The 21929-nt window shown below is 36.5% G+C and overlaps 2 protein-coding genes across 2 annotated transcripts in view; both read left to right on the plus strand.

Moving 5' to 3' along the window:
- Positions 1-8784, plus strand: LOC132857763 (unconventional myosin-XV-like). The gene is made up of 22 exons (XM_060887795.1): positions 1-25; positions 206-315; positions 749-823; positions 1054-1147; positions 1234-1337; positions 1502-1565; positions 1676-1789; positions 1918-2079; positions 2169-2282; positions 2428-2486; positions 2613-2736; positions 3750-3845; positions 4024-4158; positions 5198-5323; positions 5483-5560; positions 5667-5815; positions 6036-6081; positions 6198-6322; positions 6417-6531; positions 6619-6794; positions 7361-7451; positions 8713-8784. Exons 2-22 carry the CDS (start codon positions 221-223, stop codon positions 8782-8784), a joined length of 2214 nt encoding a protein of 737 aa, XP_060743778.1. The 5' UTR covers positions 1-25; positions 206-220.
- Positions 8514-21929, plus strand: part of myo15b (myosin XVB) — a 22606-nt gene continuing 9190 nt past the window's right edge. Inside the window, exons 1-28 of the mRNA XM_060896373.1 lie at positions 8514-8640; positions 9672-9734; positions 9824-9881; positions 9978-10102; positions 10258-10353; positions 11288-11523; positions 12307-12476; positions 12632-12704; positions 14315-14488; positions 14708-14826; positions 14919-14989; positions 15153-15231; positions 15989-16012; positions 16122-16223; positions 16718-16836; positions 16914-17129; positions 17214-17286; positions 17454-17561; positions 17737-17902; positions 18033-18123; positions 18853-19111; positions 19187-19302; positions 19404-19463; positions 20374-20449; positions 20538-20656; positions 20751-20869; positions 20955-21096; positions 21708-21819. Coding sequence (XP_060752356.1) covers positions 9732-9734; positions 9824-9881; positions 9978-10102; positions 10258-10353; positions 11288-11523; positions 12307-12476; positions 12632-12704; positions 14315-14488; positions 14708-14826; positions 14919-14989; positions 15153-15231; positions 15989-16012; positions 16122-16223; positions 16718-16836; positions 16914-17129; positions 17214-17286; positions 17454-17561; positions 17737-17902; positions 18033-18123; positions 18853-19111; positions 19187-19302; positions 19404-19463; positions 20374-20449; positions 20538-20656; positions 20751-20869; positions 20955-21096; positions 21708-21819 — 3106 coding nt within the window. The 5' untranslated portion in view covers positions 8514-8640; positions 9672-9731. The remainder of the gene's footprint in view (positions 8641-9671; positions 9735-9823; positions 9882-9977; positions 10103-10257; positions 10354-11287; positions 11524-12306; positions 12477-12631; positions 12705-14314; positions 14489-14707; positions 14827-14918; positions 14990-15152; positions 15232-15988; positions 16013-16121; positions 16224-16717; positions 16837-16913; positions 17130-17213; positions 17287-17453; positions 17562-17736; positions 17903-18032; positions 18124-18852; positions 19112-19186; positions 19303-19403; positions 19464-20373; positions 20450-20537; positions 20657-20750; positions 20870-20954; positions 21097-21707; positions 21820-21929) is intronic.

Consider the following 21929-nt stretch of genomic DNA (forward strand, 5'->3'; position numbering starts at 1 on the left):
ACGGTTTCACCGGGACTCGATTTATGTATGTATTATCTATTCGCATCAATAGGATGTACAGATTCCCTTAGCTGAACCTTATCAACATTATTCTCTATTGTACCTGTGTATCAAATCTGAATCATTAGTGTCTGCATCGAAACGTTTCATCAAAGCTGACTTTGCAGGCTTGTCTTTTAATTGAGTTCATTTGAATTTGTAACAGACATATATCAGCGATATGCTGTTATCAATCAACCCCTTTAAGCCCCTCAGTATCTACACAGAGGAGCTGAGACAGCAGTACCAAGGCAAAGAGAGGCACAATAATCCACCGTAAGTAGTCAGAGGCTGTTCATTTTGCTGTCCACTTTACTGTACAAATGCACCAATGCAATCTTTCAATTTCAAATGATATTATGTGCGATCCTTTTAATAACAACATTTTGGAAGCTTCTGTTTAGATTCTTTAGATTCATTAGATTAGATTAGATTAGATTAGATTAGATTAGATTAGATTAGATTAGATTAGATTAGATTAAATTAAACTTTCCAAGGTTAATTCATCAGAGGCATGAGACAAGACACTTTATTGTATGTATTTAAATGTACCTAGAACTAAGATCTGCAGTTTAGTTTTCTTTATCTGTTATTTGGAATTATATAATGATCAGTTTGAGGCCTGTATCTATTATGGTAATAAAACTCAGCTTTACTTTAAGGAGTTGTTTCTATAGATCAGTTCCAGTGATAATGTGTTTGTCTCTAGTCATATTTATGCCATTGCGGATGCTGCATTTTGCCAATCTCAAAACACCACACAAGAGCAATGCATCATTATAAGGTGAGAGTCATTTTTTTTTTTCCTTGTATCTAGCACTAGTCTCTTGTATTAGGTTTATCATACAATAACACTATTTGTATCCAAATATCAATATCTGTAATTGTATTTATATTTAAACCCAAAGAGGGCATTGCTTTAATTGGAACAACTGTGGTCTGACAGTTCCTCAACCTCAGCTACATCACTCAAGCTGATAAAATGAACGTTTTTGTCCTTATCTCAATCTACAGTGGGCAGAGTGGATCTGGGAAAACCGAAGCAGCAAAACTTATCGTTCACTACCTGAGCTCTGTATATCAGGGTAGAAATGACAATCTGCGACAGGTACTGTGAAGGATAAACAACCAAAGTATCTGCATTATATTTCTGTTGAGCAGAAATAGACTCAGAAATCTTTTTTGCTCCCATAGCCAATGGAGGTTTTGCCCATTTTAGAAAGCTTTGGTAATGCCAAGACAATCCTCAACAACAATTCTAGTCGTTTTGGCAAATACCTGCATGTACACATAAGGAGGTATATATAACCCTGTTATATGCATATATATATATAATGTGTTATAATGTGTTATATGCATTATTTATAATGAAAAATGTGTGTTTTTGTGCTCTGTTATGAACAATGAAAATGGAATGTGTTTAAACAGCTTGCTCATTCAGATGTGTTAAATATGTTGTCAGTGGTGTTGTTGTTGGGACTTCGATGTCAAAATATCTCCTAGAGAAATCACGAATTGTGTTCCAGGTACATTTTGGTTTTTCACCTTTGGTTCAATCACACACACATAATTAGATAGATAGATTATTTTTATGTAGTAGCCTTTATAGACAGCAGTCCCCTTTTCTGCCTTGCAGGCCAAAGAGGAAAGGAACTATCATGTGTTTTATGAGTTGTTGGCTGGGATGAATCAATGGGACAAGCAGGATTTCTACCTGCAGGGAGCTGAGACTTACTTCTACCTTAACCAGGTAACTGTGTCCTTATAAAGTGTAATAATCTAAACATGCAGTACCTGCTAACCTTATCCTTTACTACATACCCTTGCATCCTTTTATGTATAGAAGGAATAGTTTATTTTACATGATTGTTAATGCAGGGTGGAGCCTGTGAGCTGCAAGGGAAGAACGACCAACAGGACTTCCTGCTTCTTGTACAATGTTTGGGGACCATTGGGTTACGTGCTGAACAGCTAAGCACAATTTGGGCCATACTGTCGTCCATTTTACAGCTAGGCAACATCTGCTTCAGCTCATACGAGGTGTGTCGAGAATTACTATAATACTGTATGTAAGTGCTTATACGATAGAAAATCTTTATACAGTAAGTGTGTGTGTTCAATTCAACCAGAGTGAGTCATTTGAGGTGGCAAGGATCTTTAGTGAGGCTGAAGCTCGCAGAGTGGGTAACCTATTACAGGTGTCCGCTGAAGCCCTGCAGACTGTTATTACACACAGAGTTACAGTGAGTGCCATCCATCTGCTACTTACACACTTACTTTCAGATAAACACTTTTGATATATTATCAACCTCTCCTTATTACTTGCTCGCAACACAATATAGATGTCAAAAAGAGACATGATCGTCATTATATAACCTCTGTGCACAGGAAACCACTTATGATAGGATCTACTGCCCCCTGTCTGTGGAATGTGCCATTGAATCCAGGTGGGAAATAGCAGTGATGTCTTAAAACACAGATGTATCTACAAATGTAGAAAATTTGTTCTTCTCTTTCCAAAATTTCTATATATACCATGCATATATAAGACTTTCTGTCTGTTTGTGAATCAGGGATGCCATTGCCAAGGCCCTCTACTCTGTGCTCTTTGACTGGCTGCTTGAGCGCATCAATGAGTGGTTAATCCCCACAGAGATGGACAGCACTGTTGGCATTGTGGACATTTATGGGTTTGAGGTTAGGCTTTGATATTCGTCCTTGATGATATTGATGATCTTCGACATCGGTTGCCTTAGGGCTTTGTTGCCACATCATCTAGCACACAGATCCTTTTACAATAAAAGACTGTTAATGTGGCTGAAATGAATTTATGGAGAATTGAAGGTATTTCTATTTAATTTATATAATATTTATGTTGTACGGCTTTGAGAAAGGTACAAGGTACCCTGCTTTTTGTTATAATATTTTATAATATTTTGTTCATTTGTTATCTGAACAAAATATTATAACAAAAAGCAGGGGGGAAAAATCATATAGAAACCCATGCAACAAATAAACAAATAATCACATACGTATCTCACATACAGATCTTATATAACAAACAAAACAAATCATATCATATACAAATATTATACAGTAAAATAATCACAAAAAAAGATCACACACATACAGTATATACAACAAATACAGAAAAAAATCATCACAACTTTAGCAATGAGACATAATGCAGATGGAAGCAGTTGGACAGTGAGATAGTGACGTGTCAAATGCGTTGAAGGAGAGGAAATGGCATAAATCCAAATATTGGCTGGGTGGATTAAAAAAAAGCTAAAGCTAAAGAGAGATATAAACATTACAGACCATTTTATGATCGTAAGATGAACTTTTATCTTTAAATTTAAAATTTTAATCAGAGGTTAAGGTTTTTATGGAACATCTGATGAGCCATTTTTACAAATAATTACTATTAGCTCCAAACTCTTTTCACTGTAATCCATGTTGGTTCACCTCCATAATCTGGATAATCCTGGTCTTTACAAACGTCTGAACTTCTAGACATTAGCAGAACTTAACTTTGCAGAGTGTTCTGGATCTTAGTTGTCCACTAAACTGTAATAAATGAATCTCAAGTTCTTTTTAAATATTTTAACACACTATCATCACTCACCAAAATAGAGTCTGTGATAAGTTCTATTTAAAACTCCTGCACTGCTGGATGAGCTACATATTGAACAGACACTTTATTACAGGACCTCGGTGTGAACAGCTTTGAGCAATTGTGCATCAATTTTGCGAATGAGCAGATCCAACAATTTATGAACAAAGCTCTAGTGTCACAGGAACAGGTCAGTATGGGTACATTGTAGGTTTATTTATTTAACATAGTCAGTTAAAATGAAATGAAATAGCACTTTACAACATCATGACACAACTGATGAGTTTCACTAGTAAAATACTGTCTGTATATCCATTATATATCATTTGTTTTGTTCCTTGTTCCATGTAGTTGGCTTTGTGTTTTAGGAGGAATACAACTCGGAGCAGATCCCATGGTCCCATCCTGTGACCCTACAGAATTTCCATCCATGTCTGGAGCTCATTTCCGCTCGTCCGTATGGCATCCTCCGCATCCTGGATGACCAAACCTGTCTGCCGCAGGTACAATAGTTACACACCTTGTCCTTGTTGTCTTTCTGATGGATCTGAGTGTTGTTATTCATCAGACCAGTGTCTACTGTCTGGCAGGGAAGACAGATTTATAATATTCAGACACAGTGTAACATAATCATTAAATTCATGCTGTGTGACACACAAATATGCTTTTAAATGAACCCTGACCATGTTAATGATTTTTCAATGTGAAGTTTTCATTTGAATTTTCATATTCTTCATACAGTGATTCACATACTGCAGCAATTCTTATTTTTAACCCACTTTTAAGAATAACACACACACACACACACACACACATCAAATGTTAGATTGATAACAATTTATATAATAAAAACGGCTTCAGTGTTTCAGACAATGGACACAGTGGGATGTTTTTGGGTTTGGATATTGGATGGTGGCTGAGTAGGGCTGTGGAAAACACCCAGTTTATTTTCAACCATAAATCTGGCTCTATATTTGTTTTTGTTTTTGACATGAAATTGTTCTGTGTCTACTCAGCAGTCCAGCTCTGATAGATTGTTAATCCCATTGTGACAATCAGCGGGTAATTAGTTTTATCATGTCACCCATAGGTGGTGCCATAAGGAGATTAGTTTATGCAGTAAACTTGTCCAAAATAAAGGCTTTCCCATCAATTCCCATAACCAGCCCCCCTGACACCCCACCACCACCACCACCACCACCACCATCACCACCACCAGTTGTACTTTAAGAACAGCTGACTTAAAGCAGTTAAAACTGTCAGAAGTGTACAACATGGTACTATATGTAAGAAATACCAAGACTTATTTATTTAAGTATGATTTTACACTATTTCTGTCCGTTTATAGTTGCATTTTATGTTATGGAATGTCTGTGGAACAAGTTAGCTCTTGTTATCACTTACGTTATAACAGCTATAAATAGCTGTGTTATAATGAGAAAGAGCAAACCATTTAAAATCCACATTCTAGGACAGAGTGAATTCAGGAGAGCTTGCTTGTCTTTCTTTTTTCTTCACACTGTTTTTCCCTCATTGTGTCAGGCAACAGACCACACCTTTCTGCAGAAATGTCACTATCACCATGGCAACAGTCCCTACTATGCCAAGCCCAAGATTCCTTTGCCTGTTTTTACTGTGTATCACTATGCAGGAGCTGTTACTTACCAGGCAAGCAGCCAACTTCATAGTAAAATGAGTTTTTCTTCTTTGACATAGATTTAATTATTCACCTAGTCATGACCACACCTTCAGTTAACTGTTACGATATTGTGTTCACATATCAAGTAATGACAGAGAAGTTTAACTTTTTTTTATTTCCTTCAACAGGTTCACAACTTTCTAAATAAAAACCATGACCAGTTTCGTGCAGAGGTATTAGAGCTCTTTGCACGTAGTAGATTACAGGTAGAGTATCAACTACATTGTATTTTGCCTTCTTATTCACTAAAATAATCAATAGCCAAATGGAAGTTCCTCAGGACTTGTGTATGTGTGTATGCGGTGTGCGCAGTTGGTGTCAGGTCTGTTCCGTAAAGTGCAGGAACATTACATCCACCAGAAACAGCTGCGTCCCAGAGGGAGAGGAAATCGGCACCAGGCCTCCACTGTAGCTGCACACTTTCAACAGTCACTCACCGAACTCATCACACGGCTGGACAGGTCTTCAAAAACTCATCACTATTATACTTTGGTGTTCTCAGTGACCTGTGCTGTATTCTGCTGACCTTAAAATAGTGATCATAGAACAAATACAAAAATAGGTTTATTTTTTAAGGTATTAGATTATAGATTTGCTGTTGTGTGTGTGACTGGCAGAATAGCTGTTGGTTATTTCATGACCATGAGTTATGCTGCAGAGTAAAAAGTGCTTCTATTTCAGGTGCAAAAATACGTTTATCCGATGTTTTAAGCCAAACTATGTAAAGGTAAACACTTTCAGCCTACTTTATAACGACAAATGAAATGACCTTAAGTCATAAAATGCTGCTCGATTGTATTTTCGTACAAAAATATTTTGTTTTATTTCTTCAAATTGCCTTAGCTCCCTGGAATATTTGACGTGGAGTACATCACCACCCAGCTAAAGCATGGAGGAATCCTAGAGACAATACAAATTAGAAAACAGGGATTTCCTATTCGTATCTCATTCAAGGATTTTATGGACAGGTACTGAATTTATTGTTAATGTTACATCATTTAATTCAAATATGGTTGTGTATTTATTAAGCATTCATCTGTCTCTCACGTTCACTAATGCTAGATATGGTGTGCTGTTAGTACAGCGGGACGTAAACCTCTCTGATAAAGAACAGGTCGTCTTCTTGCTGGAGACTGTTGGTGCTGAGGACACTCAGTATCAATTAGGACTGAGCAAGGTACAGCAAAATGGAGCATTTCTCCTAGGACAGGCTCATATATCTATTGTCTAAAGACAATTAAAATAAATGAATGGTGTTTCTCAGGTGTTTATGAAAGAATTACTGTATCAGCAAGTGGAGCACAAATGGATTAGCACTCAGACCTGGGCAGCCATCACCATTCAGAGGAACATCCGTGGCTTTATCTGTAGACGCAACTTCCGCTTCTTCAAGCAGAAAGCCATTATAATCCAGTCCCACATCAGAGGTCACCAGACCAGGTCAGATCTGAGAGCCCAGCCAAGTGGAAAGCTGGAGTTACAGACATTGACTAAAATTCTTGTGTTTTAAATTGAGATACTGAAGAATACTGTAATTTCACAGCGGGGAATGGCATTGTGTACCATTGTCTTAATTGTTTCTCATATGCATATGCTTAAACTGATAATATATTTACTTTTTTATTCAAAAATTTCTGATCCAAATCCAAATATCCCTATCGTATTTGTGTTATGGTCTGGAAAAGAGTTTAACCAATGCTGTAGTAAGTCAGTCAGTTTACCTAAAGATGTGAACCTTGTTAGATAAGTGTGACTTTTTTATGAGGTTATGATCAAGTTGTTGGAGGATTATGCAGTATAAAGAAATGGACATAAGCCTATTTATCACATATCGTCAAAGCGTCCTTGAGAACAGAGTGATTTTTTTAATGCGGTTTACTTCTTTTTAACATTTAGGGCAACCAAATGTGAAATCTTGACTAGTTAAGATACATGCAAATGTGTTAAAAGAAATACAGATATCTTATGAGGAGAGGTAACTCTTATATATTGACTCTTATTTACAGGAAGTATTATAAGAGACTGAAACAATCCTTTACCCAATTCTGGGCAGCTATTATGATTACTAGAGATACGATCAAGAGGCGAAAGTGGAGGGTAGGTTCATAATAAGCACTCTCTGTTTGTCCTTTGTCTCTCTCTCTCTCTCTCTCTCTCTCTCTCTCTCTCTCTCTGCCTTCTATCTTTCTGTCTCTATCTTCCATCCTCACATATAACCACCTAGCCTATGTATATATAACCTACAGAAATGACTCTTACAGGGCTGTTCAGTATTTTGCCCATTGCTAGGCAACCAGAACCATTTTATTACTCAAATAGTGTTATAAACTGTAACCTCACCCAACAGTTACGTATTCTCCACAGCTTGGGCAAAGTATAAATTTGTCATCACCTCCCACAAATCTTCCTTAACTATCAATTTGTTAAATATCAAATCTGTAAACGGATAAACATTTACCACATTTCTAGAACATAACTCCACCAAAATTAAGCACCCAGTAAGTGAAGGGGGCCTTGAAGGATTCAGGGCTGTAAAGAAAGTAAACTGTGGGCCTGAACATGTCTTAATGCACAGAACTCACAGTGTAAACATTTCTCAGTGACTTGGCCCAGTATCGCACTGTCTTTTTATCTAGGTGAGTTGTGAGACTGATGATCATAATATTTATTTTTATTATTAATTCATGTTCATATATAATATTTATTGATATGTATGGCAATATTTGTGTATTGTCAAGGCATTATTAGTTTAGGTAATTTATTTCGTACTTGTTATTGGATCCCAATAGTTTTATTGGATCCCACTTATTGGATCCCAATAGTTTAAATGTCACTTAATATACTTAATAATATCCATTGTATATCCAATATGCTTAATAATAATAATAATAATAATAATAATAATAATAATAATAATAATAAACAAACAAACAAATAAATAAATAACAATTAAATTAAATTAAATTAAATAAAAAGTACCAAGTATTACTAATAAAAATAAAAAAGTACCAAGTATTATTAATTTTAAAAAAATAAATAAATTAAAAAGGAGTGCACCAGGAGTTCTGTTAAAGCTTAGGTAATATTTTTCTTGTCTTTATGCCCTTTCATCTTTGCTCCCAATAAGCTCTCGCTCTCTTTCTCTCTTTTGCTCTTTCACTTTAACACACACACCTCTGCTGTTTGGACTTCAAACCCTCTCTTAGTGAGATGTTACATGTATTTCCCCGTGTCTCATAAGAGCTCTTCTCGGCTGGCGGCTTCTCGTGTCATACCATTTCTTTAGGTATGTTCTGTTTCATCTCATCTGGAGTTTAGATTCTATTTATCCGATTTGTGTATCATGAAATGTTAACAGAATTATATAGAGAGAACTGAGAGTAAAGGAGAGTCGAGACGGGAGTCAGAGAAACATATCCAACTTTCGTAGTTGTTTGTGTAGTCATAGCAGGGTTGACTTTTTCTATAATGAGCAGCTGAAATGATCTCAAACGAAAACAGTAGATTTCTGTTTAGTTTTTTATTAATTTTCCATCTCCCCATTGTCATTGCTTATCAATTTAATTTAGATTGAGCTGTGTCCTATAGTATTTCACTGCGTAATATTATGATTACAGATATTTGTTGTTTATTTTGTTATCATTTTTTGCTGAGAGCAGTTAAGAAAATTTGATTTTATTTCAGTGCTGATTGGTTCATGATAAATACTGTGGTAACTCAGGGGTTACGGTGTTGGACAACCTATCTGAAGGTTGTGAATCCCAGGACAACCAAGCTGTCACTTCTGGGACCTTGAGCAAGGCACTTAACCCTAAGTTATTCAGAATAAATGTAAGTCGTTCTGGATAAAGGTGTCCACCGTTAATGTTGGTTAATGTTAAGAATATATTCAAGGGTCTCCTGCCTGGAGAGTGAGCTTGGAGATTTTATGCTCTTCATTAGTTTCCTATATTTCGTGAAATAAATATATCACTTAAAACCTGTGATAAACACAGTGACGGAAACTGTGACGGATATTCTGACGGACACTAGTCCATAGATTAGGTGGTTTGATTAGGGTTGGCCTTGTGGACTCGTTTGTCATTTGACTAGGCTTTTTGGGGTGGGGCAAGAGTAATGCAGGGATATAAAAGCAGTTCTATTTCTAAGAATAGCACAGTGGAGAGTACAGGTAACGAAACGATCCTGAGAGATGAAACGATAAACACAAAAGAGACAAGACAAACTTGACTTGAATAAAAAGGATTTGGTTGCTCTTAACAAAGCCTTTGTGTGTTTAATAGTTAGTATAACAGTGGCTGTGCTTTGATCTTACAGGAACGCAACAAGAGAACCAGAGCAAAACAGGTGGTGAAATCCCAGTCTACTAATTCGGGGATGGTATGATTCTTTTCTTCTTAGCTTTATCTAATATTTAAGTAATTGCTCAGGTATTGCCATGCTAGTGTGTCTTTTACTCTGTATTTTAGGATGTGGGAATGCTGGAAATCCCAGCTGAGCTATCAGCTCGATTACGTAGTGCAGCAGGTACAAGATATTAATATGTTATTCGTGTATAGAATACAGTCCATTATTCAGGAAATTTCTTTTCATTCTTTTTATTTCTGTCACCGGATTTAATAGGCCGTCCACATGGGTCAGGGGTCACAGAGGTAGCTCCACCGCAGGTCAAAGCTGAGCATCACCTCTCCTTGCCTCCTGATATTGACAGCTACCCGTTCTCCCGATACGCCAACACAGTTCTCAAGGTACGCCGTTTACATAAATACACTCTTACACATTCCGGGTCATTCTTACATGCACATGTAGTTATTAGTATAATTGTTAATTGCACATATTTTGATACTTCTAATCGTTGCTATGTAGATTAGGGATTAGATGCCCATACTTTGCTCTGTTGCAGGATGGATGGTGCCAGGCTCAGGGTCTTTCCCTACAGAGACCCCTCACCTCTCTGGAGCCGGGGGATTCCCGCATAGCTCTGGAGATATACAAACTGGTCAGTGAAGAAATTCACACTGAATAAATTCAAACTATGTCACAGTTTCTTTCTTTTGTATATACATTTTTTAAATAATGCATCTGCACTGATAAAATCTGCTTGTGTATTGTTTAGAATTGTGTAGAATCCAGTTGTGTAAAACTGTACGTTTGTTATTCCTTTTACAGACCGCCTCTTTAACTTAACTTGTCACCAAATATTAACGAAAAACTTTTATTTCTGTCAAATGACCTAAACGAAGGATTTATTCCAAGTGAACCAAGGAACAATCTAAATATACTGTAGTTGGAAAAGCCCAAATCACTCTAATTAGCCATATACTGTATATAACACATGACAAATTTATGTTTTATGGTATATAATAGCACTATTTATAGATTTAAGAGATTTTCCTTCTAAGTGCGCCTGCTTTTAATAAAACGCTCATTTTAGTCTGCTTTTGAACCTAAGACCAGCAGTAAATGGGTTAGATTTCTGTTTGCGCTGAAGCAAGAAAAATTATTAGACTGTAATGAAACATATAAATTAATTAAGCATCTACAAATACACACAAGATGACTGTAAACAACATTGTTATTTTTATCACTTTGATATTAATAAGTGAACTCTAATTAAATATTGTTATGAAAAGCACACTTTGCTGAGCCAACAGCACTCCCTCAGGTTTCTAAAGAGAAACACAGGAGCTGATTTGTACATATTTGTACATATATCACAGCAGTACAGGTAAATGAATCACGTTTTAGAATCCCACGGCTGTCCGCCAAGGTACATCCTGCACCTGCTCCATCATGAAACATATTCATGAAACCATAACAAGGATACATCATCCTCACCACCTGTACCAATACCACCATTCTGTGCCATAATTACAGAGAAAAAAAATCAATGAATCATGAATAGTGACTGACTTTTTTTTCTTTCTCTCTAGATTATACGCTTCTGTGGAGACTCAGAGATGACTGGATGGCAGGAGCAGATGTTAGGGAATTACATAGCGGAGAAAGGCCAAAGCAGACCTTCACTCAGGGATGAGATCTTGGCTCAGCTCGTCTATCATACATGGGGTTGTGAGGATGTGGAGCGCTTACTGAGAGGCTGGTTTCTCCTGGCCACCTGTCTCAGTGCCTTCACACCATCTCCTTCACTGGATAAAGCTTTGCTCAAGTATGTGCACCAGCCTGAAGTATGACAGTAATGTAGGACATCATAACAGTGTCTGTATCATAACTAAGTCTAACAACTTAGACTGTTGATATGCTTTTATGTGCCATTTTGCAAGTACTGAAGTGCTGGAGTAATAACTAACAAAGTAGGATCATGATGCCTTCATCACTTTTAACAATATTTCTTGTTAGAAACAGCTAATGTATGATCCCAGTGATTTACATAGTCATTACTCTCAGATACTATTGGTTTTCTAAAGGAGTGTTTTTTTAGAAAGCCATTGTTACTAGATAGCGTCAGGGTTAGAAAACTTCCAGTTTTCTTTCCAGTAAAATTAAATAAAAAAAATTACATTTACCGCATTTAAATAAAAAAAAAAACTATTACAACAGTTTCAACAAGCTTCTCCATATTGATTATACTGCATGCTCCTTCTCTTTATTATTAGTAATAGATTATGTGTCACTTCTCCCATACAAGTCCTGCGAATGTGATGTTTCTATAGAAACAGCAGCATATTAGAATAAGCGTATTAATATAAACCGGTGATTTTCTTTACATACAGCACTCCTTAACACCTTCTGATCAATCAGATTTGGGACTTCAACAGCGTTGTGATATAAAATGGTTAATACATGCCATGGTGTTAAAAAAAAACTTTTAAATGGTAGTGAATATTCAAAAACGGTTACCAAACATATGTTGTTAAATTAAAACACGCTTTTATTATTTTTTTTAAACCATCATTATCAGTCTATCGACACGTTTTCCTCTATCTGTCAGGTATGTGTCCGACCAGGGTCCAGGAGAATATCGCTCTCTGTGTCAGCATAAACTTCTCACATCACTTCAGCTGCCATCTCCTGCTTGTAGACAACACCCACCTACTCAGCTTGAATGGACTGCCAATCAGAGAAAGGGGAAGATGGTTGTAGAGGTCAACACCTTCAATGGTGAGAATCCGCTTGTAGTTGTGTGTTTTTCAGGAAAAATAAAATACAATGATGAATGGAGATACAATTGAATGAGTAATGCAAGATCAGAGCTTGCAGCTGTATAAGAAACATTTAAGAGTGAAAGCTGTTTTAACATTATTGTTTTTTCACAGAGGAGAAGTTAATAGCAGAAGTGGAATCCTGGACTACAGGAGAACAACTGGCATCCTGGCTTTTGAGCTTTAGGTCAGTAGAGCCGTGATTACAAATGTGTAAAAAACCTACTCATTACACATACTGTAGGTCCTTTCATCATATAGTTCTTTGTGTGAAATAATGTAAATACAGAATACTTACAATGGCTATGGTAAAACGGTCAAATCATAGACAAAGGTAATTGTAGTTCTAGTCTACAATTAGAAACCTACAGTGTGTTCATAAATATTCACCCCTTGAACTTCCCAAAATGTGTAGTGTTAAAACCTGGAACTGAGATGGATTCATTGGGATTTTTTACCATTTAGTTAAACAATATGTCTGACATTTAAAAGTACAACATTTAAAAAAAAAACAACAACAATTGTTAGTTGCATAAGTATTCACTCTAGGCTAATAGTATTTCACTGATCCTTGGCTATGTATCAGTTTTGCATACAGTATTTGAATGCTAGTATTTATGAATATTCTTTTTCATAGAATTGTCCAAACCAGATCTGATGGAGCCCATTGGTAGAGCAATTTTCAAGTTTCGGCAGAGTTTCTTAATCAGAGTGAGGCCAGGGTTTAGACTGGGTTTTTGATTTGAATCAGCCCTGTAGCTTTAGCGTTAAAGGACAAACCTCAGCTTTACTTTCCAACTGCTTCTTACAATTAAATGCCATCTATGCCTGGTCTTTGATTTTTTATTTTTTTTCTGCTATTGTGCTCTACAGGATGTTCATAGACTGTTTAACTTTGTCCTGTACTCGTTGTCCTTGTTCTTCTTGATGCTTTTTTATTCATGTTATCTCAGGGACCTTTCAGGAATAGTATTTATATTGAGACATGACATTTTAACTGTGCACAGGTAGACACCATTCATATAATATAGGCTTTCTCATGGGACCTGATTTCATCAGAACCAAAGAAAGAAAGCATATCACAAAGTATCTTCAGTCTTAATGACGATCATGTTACATACTGGCTACATGTCATTTTGAGTTGTTGAAGGTACTATGTTGAAGGTAGTAGGTACAAATTTTACTATTATTATTCATTTATCTACACAAACTGCTTCATCCTGGTGAGGGTTGCATTGAATCTGGCTCCAATCCCAGGAACATGAGACATAAATAAACCCTGGATGGGATGGCAGTCAACACACATTAACACCAAAGGACAATTTAGATTAGCTAAGCCACCTACCAAAGGGACATAGGGAGAACATGCAACACTTAGTAAACAGTAAACTAAGCTCAGAATTGAACTTTTAATCTTGGAGCTCTGGGGCAACAACACTACCTATTGCACCACCGTGCCACCTTAAATGTATTTAAATTTACACTGACATTTATTTATTCAGCAGATGCTTTTATCCAAAGAGGAAATACAATAAAGTGATATATTAAGCAGACGACAATACAAATAGTGCTATAAAGAGTTTTAATTGAGTGCTGGGGCAAGTTAGGGGTTAGTTAAGTATTTGTAAATGAATACAAATACAGAGAAACACAGAGATAAGTAGGATTCTCAGGAAATCAAAATGATGAACAGAAAAAAACTACTCCAGAATCACTACAAAGTGCGAGGTACTGATTATTAACTGTATTAGCTAAAGTAATGTGTGGGTTTTTTTTTCTTCTGTTTTGTTTTTTTAGAGGTGTGCCTGACCTTCCACGGGGCTGGTCTGTGTCTCTGCTAGCTGATGAGGGCTGGTCTGATCTAAATGGCTGTGACTATGTGATGGATCTGCTGGCCAGTGCAGAGAATGATGCTCCCTTGGGACAAACATCTGCCCATCCTGATTATCTTTTCAGTGACATGGGGAACAGGTGTGTTATATTCAGATTCAGGCACTAATGTGTAAATTGTTTATTTTAATTATAATATTTAGACCACTGGGGAAAGAAAACAGAAAATACAAGTGAATATTTACCATTAAAATAGTGTCTAGTCCAGTGTACATGTATCCTGTGATATGGTGGTAAGAGTTGGTTGTATTTAATTGATTAATTGATTAATTTTTAATTTTTTAATTTTTTTTTTATCAGGGCGATGGCCTCAGATTTGGACGACTTTATCCCTCCAGCTCCCTCCATGCAGGCTCCTGGCCTCCCTCCTTTTGAAGCTCCCCAAAGGGACTCTTATGGTCAGTACAGCTCATCTCAGGGTATGATAACTGAATGAATGTGCTGATGAATGTTATTAAATTATTTAATTTTTCACATTTGTATTAGACTTCATTTGCATTTTTCCTCTTAGGATCCCGAGCACCTAAGCTGGATTCCTATGTGGATGACCTTTTTGATCCTGTCCTGGATCAGGGACCTCCAGTCAGTGCTGTTTGTTTTTAAATTTACAGATCTGAGTTAATGTGGAACTGTTTTGCAAACAAAAATGGACTGTTGTGATTGCAGCTTTAATGCTTTGAATAGCACAATGTGTAACTGTTTCTTATTATCGTTAGCATACTGATGCATTGCTGTGTGACTTTAGGACTTTGAGCGAACTGCCATGCTGAACCGCAGGATGAGGGGAGGAGGAGGGATGCACCCAAGCATGTATAATGGAGCAGGTACACTTACTACTTACTTACTACTTCCCAGGGATCATAAGTATTTAAAGTGGAAATAAAGGTGCTTTACATAAAATCTCAAAGAATGAGTACTAATTTGGGGATAAAATCAAGTTTCAGCTACTAGGTGTGTTTTTATTTAGTAAAATAATGGATTTGTTTTGTCTGGAAAATTAAAAAAAAAAAAAGTGCTCCTGCAAATATAATCCCCGCCCCTCGAATATATTAACAAGCACTCATCCCAAAATATTCAATACGGCAAACATAAAATTAAAACACATTATTTTGCAAAATCTTTGATCATTTAAAATATACAATAATTCACAGATCCTTTTAATAAATCTGGTTTCCAAACAGAACACTTTGGGTTTTTATATTTTGATACAGAGCAGAAAACATTGAGAAAAGAGCAGAAAATATTGAAACACACTTATTATTGGAAATCTAAGGGCAGGTGATGAAATCAATCATATGAAACTCATCTAGTGAACAGAGGTAATAATAATAATAATAATAATAATAATAATAATAATAATAATAATAATAATAATAATAATAATTAATAATATATTATTATTTATTATATATTTTTATTATTATTTTTATTATTGATATTATTATTATTATTATTATTATTATTATTATTATTACTATTATTATTATTATTGTTATTCTTATTGTTGTTATTATTCTTCTTCTTATTATTATTATTATTATTATTATTATTATTATTATTAACCTTTTCTTTGTTTTTCAGGAGTTCCAATGCCAGCTTATATGGGTGAGTGGATTGCATTTCACAGATATTCTAAATATATGTGTTTATATAGTATAATAATTATGGCATAAGATGGGTATTACATTTTGTCATTTTGTTATATATTACTTAGGAATGCCCATGAATCCAGCCATGCCAGCCTATGCAACCACACCAATGATGCCTAACATGATGCCTGGAGTTGCCCAAATGCCTATGATGCCCCCTATGCCATGTATGTCTTCCTTTCACAGCCCTTATTATAGTAACTGATAAATACACCAAATAGATCAGAGGTGCCAACGTCTGTGTTTTAGCTGTAGGAATTACAACAAGAGGAAATTTACTCAAAGGAAACAGAAGTGACATTTGTTCTGGTAGTAGTTATTTTTGTGTTATGCCAAACTTATCTAAGTAAAATTTTACTCTTTAATTTGTGACCTTGGGCCTTGTCAGCCAATAGAAGCCAAGTAAGTCTGACTGCAGGTGTCTTTGGTCGTCAAAAAATGAATTAGGCTCTAATTATTTGCTCTATATAAAATAGCATACATGAAAGAATTGTCTTGTCGGTTGATATGTGCTCAAGATTTTGTGCTAAAATTCAGGTTCTTCTCTCTGTCTTGTAAACAATGTTGGCGCCCTCAAATTCAGTGATTCAGAGATCATTAGATATTGTGTGAATCAGTTTTCCTAATGCCCAAGTTCACATTCCTTGTTTCTTTCCCATAGCTATGATGATGCCAGGTGCAATGGCACAATCCACTATGCCCACCAGCCTTCCAGCCATCAACCCACAGCAGCTGGCTGAACAGCAGCAAGCTTTCATCAACCAGCAAGCTTTGCTCATGGTGAGGATACACACTCAGTATAGCTGGTTTTGTCAAAGACAGTAACTCAATTAACCGTATGATGAACTTCCGTGCAGGCCCAGCAGATGACATTGCAGGCAATGACACTGTCCCAACAGCAGCAGGAAGAGAAGCTGCAAAAACAGCGCAAGCAACAACAGCAGTCAGAGAAGGAGCAGCGTGCAGATCCTCGGAGTTCACAGAGCACCACCCCTGCAGAACAGCCCACTCACAGCACAGCACGTAAACCCAACAATCCACCTGTGCAACATACTACCCCAGTGCTCCAGCAAGTGGGTTTTCTTGTATGTACTGTCTGATTTCACATGGAGTTCTGTGTGAATTCCTAACCTTTATCCTATAAACATTTTGTATAGCCTAGAAAAGATGTCAACACTGCACAGAATCCAGAATCTTTTCAGGCAAAGAGAGCCTTCTTCCAGAAGATTGGTGAGATTTCTACAGTTTTTCTAATTTTGTATTGCATGATTCTGGTACTGTTAGGTTAGGAAGGGAAATCCTGGAAGCAGACTAATAATTGTGCAAATGGATGTTCTTTTATTCATCTTAATTATTTCCATTGTCTTAACTTTAAATTGTGTTTTTCAATAACCCAGGAACTCAGGAAGCTCCTTCAAAACCTCCTCCGAAGTTTGCTAAACCACTTATCTATGCCCCAGCTGAACAGGCCAAAGCTCCATCTCCATTTCCATCTATGCCTGAAGGTAACAATCATTTAGGACAAAAACTCGTTTCACTATATGGTATTTTATCCTTTTATTGTAATGTCAAATGTAATTGTAAATGTTTCATGCACTTGTGGTTTATTGAATGACTCATAATTACAGCATTTAATAAAACAAAATCTTAATGCATAACCTCCTGTGCTGTCTACTGTAGTAAAACCACCTCCAGAACCCAGTATACCGCCAGAGTCATCAACGTCAGATCATGAATCACCTCCAATGTCACCTTCTAAACCAGAACCCAGCAGCAACATTCGAGATATCATCAAGCGGTACCAGAGCCGGCCTCCTCCAGATCCCAAGGCCTTTGAGCCTGTCAGGTAAGACTGTGATCCTGTGGAGCTATTCACACAGGACAATGAGATAGTGCTCTTATCACTGGTTTAAAAATGATTAAGGTAACAGTGTGGGGTTCAAGTAACAACATGGCTGGAATTGTGAACTCCTCAGGGTTCCTGCCAAGCACTTTATGAAAAAGAACGACCCTAAAGAGGAGGCACTGGCCATTCTCAGAGCGAAAGGACCAGTTTCTCCACAGAAGGTAACAGTACACAAGACTGTTCGACTTTAAGATTGTACAAAAATATGTTATATTCTGGGTTCAAGTACACAACTGCTTCATTTTTAAATGATATTTTCATCATAAATTATAAAGTTCAGAAATATTGGTTCTTAAACAAACAAATAAATAAATAATAATAATAATAATAATAATAATAATAATAATAATAATATTACTAATTGTAATTAATATTAGTAATTAATAATAATAATAGTAATAGTAATAACAACAATAACAATAAGAATTATTATTATTATTATTATTATTATAACAATATTATTATTATTATAGTTACAGTAAAAATCATTATACATTTTTTTATTGTTTAATAATGTTTAGTGTTGCAATGTTGTAATAATAATTTTGAAATAATAATAGTATTTATTCTCTGAAACATATCTTACATATTTTAAAATAATTGACTTCCTTATGTGATTAAACTGTTTGTCTAGATATATTTGGACAAATCAGATTTAATCTATGAATTTGTCAATTATTTCCATAAAAGTGAACCAATTAATTGATACAAAAATATAAATAAAAACTGTTTTTGTAACGGTAGTAAATGTATTCTCTCTAATAAATGTTTAATCAAATATTTTCACTAGCTTCATGTTATTCTTGAGCTGATTATACAAGTGTTTCTTTTTTTTCACAAGTTATAACCATGCTAATAAAATAATAGTTTCTTATATATATTTGTGACAGAAACAATGGGCCGCTCCTCCACCACAAAAAAAAGAGCCACTATTTCCTCTTCCTCCTCCTGCTCCTCCAGCTCCTCCATCTGAGCCTGAAAGACCTGGTCCTCGCTCCATCTCCAGCAGCATGAGACAGAAGCAGCGTTCTCTAGCTGACCTCTTTGGCTCGCAGCGCTCTCATGCCCCACCCACAATTCCTCCAGAACCCGCCCCTGTTCTCCCAAATAACATCCCTGACCCACCCCTAATGCCCGCACCTGGACTAAGTGAGTCAAATCCTGTGCATTTACTTCCTGATTTGGTTTGATATGACCACATATACTCATATCTTGTCTGCTCAGATCAGCTTCAAAAAATGACCAATGAAGAGAGTGTTCGCTCCCAGCTACACAAATTTACACCTGGTGTCTCCTTCTCCTACTCACGTATGCCTGGGAAGCTCTACTTGCGGAAAGAGGTCTGTTATGAGATATGTTTGTGATGGACTGCCTTCAAAAGCAGTGAATATTTGGCTTTATTACGTCTCTCATTGGATCTGTGTTTTTTTCTTTTATCCAGTTGTTCTACCCCAGAGAGAAGTTCACTCGTCCATATATCCTGAATTTACTGTGTGAGCAGGTAAGTGACAAACGTAATGTCCTACAATGATCTACGCAGTATGTCAAATAAAGTACAGAACTTTGTGAACCCATGGGCCAAAAAAAGAGAAGAAAAACAATTATTTTCATGCAGATACAGATGTCATTTTGCATGTTGTCATTTTGGTTTGTAAGCCAATCATGACTGCCAAATATTATATACAGATACTCTCCGAGTTACAATAATTTGATTTAGAATTTTCAATCTTGCGATGTACAATAGCGATATTGTACAATAACAATATCAATAACAATTGATATTTTGACAATAACAAAATTGGAAAAATATTATTGTAGCAGAGTACCATACGAAACAGAGTGTTGTACCATACGTTGGGCTCGATGCTTTGCCTCAGTCTCGCTAGCGATCGACAGAGTGCAGATGTTGCTCCTTTATCATCGCCATCCTCACCCTCCAAAAACTGATTTAATGCAGCCATTAGCAACCTAAACATTTTGAAGTATTCAGACACCAGACAGAATCTTGATGAGTACAATACCACACGGTATTTAAATGCATGTATGATGCGTACGTTTTTATAGCAGATAGGATTATTTAGTGAACAAACTTTCTATTAGATTGCATTAGCCAATTGTACTGTAATTTTTTACATTATAAATTATTAACAAATTACAGTATACTACCCCATACTGATCACCATTGTTTTAGACTCCTGGGTAGGCTGGGTCATGGTTCGACTATTTTCTAGTTACAACAGGGTCATCGTAACGCATCTCCTAAGTAACTCGGAAACTAGCTGTACCACTTTTCTCATATTACATCAGGAGCCTGAGATTGTCCTGAGAAACATTCTGTCATTTGGAATTCATAAAACTTTAGGGGATGTAAGCTTGGACACTCTATGACAACAATGCTTTATGAACTCTAGATTATGAGAGACACCTACTCAGATGCCTGTGTGCGAATCTCCCGTGAAGAGCGGCGCAAAATGAAAGATTTGCTCGGTAGGAATTTCATCAAGCAACTCTACAGGCTGCTGTAATCACCCTAAAGTTGCTGGTCTGATTATCTGATGTTTCTGGTCATGAACAGGACGCTTCCATGTCGGAACGAGCATCAGCACCCTGCAGGATGATGCCATGAAGAAAAGGGTCGTCATGGCAGCCAGAGACAACTGGGCAAATTATTTCACACGTCTTTTCGCCATTACCGTAAATCCTTTTAAAAATCAGCAGAAGCAAACAGACTTTATGATGTAAAATGTTTACGATCTTAGGCATCCATGCATGTCTCTTCCTGTGTCAGGGTGGAAATACAGACGATACTCAGATACTCGGGGTTTCACATCGTGGCATCAAAATGCTGAGGATAGTCAGAGCATCCGGCATCAACCCAAAACACCTCAAATTGCTCCGGAGTTACAGGTACCATAAAGATTAAGTGATACGCAAGAAATTTCAAACAAGGAAAAAATATTGATATTGACATTGATATCTGTCATTCACACAGCTATGCAGAAATGTTGTCTGTGGAGCTGAAGGATGCTGAGACTGTTTTAATCAGCCTGAAAAGTGAGGACCTGCAGATACACTCTTCACAAGCTCCTCAGATAACTCATGTGGTGCGACTCTTCCTCAGCGAGCTGACCAAGGTGCTCATTCCACAGCCTTCTTCTAATGACAGTGTTCAGAGAAATGATTAATCCTTCACCACAGAGCGTTAATGCAAAGCTAAGACAACAGCATTGATCACATGCACATGGTGGAAAAAACCCATTCATGTAACAGCGAGAGAGAGAGAGAGAGAGAGAGAGAGAGAGAGTGAGAGTTCTTACTGCCAGTTTTTACCTCATTATTCTTGCATTCTGTCTTTAACACATTGACATATGATATTTTATTTTTTGATGATACCTTTTTGATACCTAATTTTGATGATGTTTTGCTACACTTTCTAAGCATCAGCGCTTGACATGTTCTAGACCTTTTTTATCAGTTCCCTTTAATATTCTGTAATGTTCTATCACCAGCCTCTCTTTTTTTTCTTTAATAAGACAAGCTGACATGTTATAGAGAAGCTGCAAAGCCCACTGACCTCAAAATCTCTCTGTGACATACATTTTTCAATCTTTTTATGTTGAATGCCCACTATATAAGTCCTGGTATGAATGAGTTCATTAATAGATACTTGTATTAATATGATTTGTCTTGTAGCCAGGGAAGCTGTATGTTTGTTGTAAATCATGCTTCATCCGCTTCACTTCAGGGTTCAGAGTATGTTATTGCTCTGAAGAGCTATGTGACAGATGACAGAAGCTTGCTTAGCTTCCAGAAAGGTGATGTCATCAAACTGCTGCAAATGGATGGCCTCCAGAACGGTGAGTTCTCCATTTCCTTTTAGATGAATGTCAAGATTACAGTCATCAAGTCAACAGAAAGAATAGCATTGTTTTTTTGCACTTGATTGTATGGTACGTCAGTCTGTGCT

This window comes from Tachysurus vachellii, chromosome 2 (assembly GCF_030014155.1).
Source record: "Tachysurus vachellii isolate PV-2020 chromosome 2, HZAU_Pvac_v1, whole genome shotgun sequence".
Lineage (NCBI taxonomy): Eukaryota > Metazoa > Chordata > Actinopteri > Siluriformes > Bagridae > Tachysurus > Tachysurus vachellii.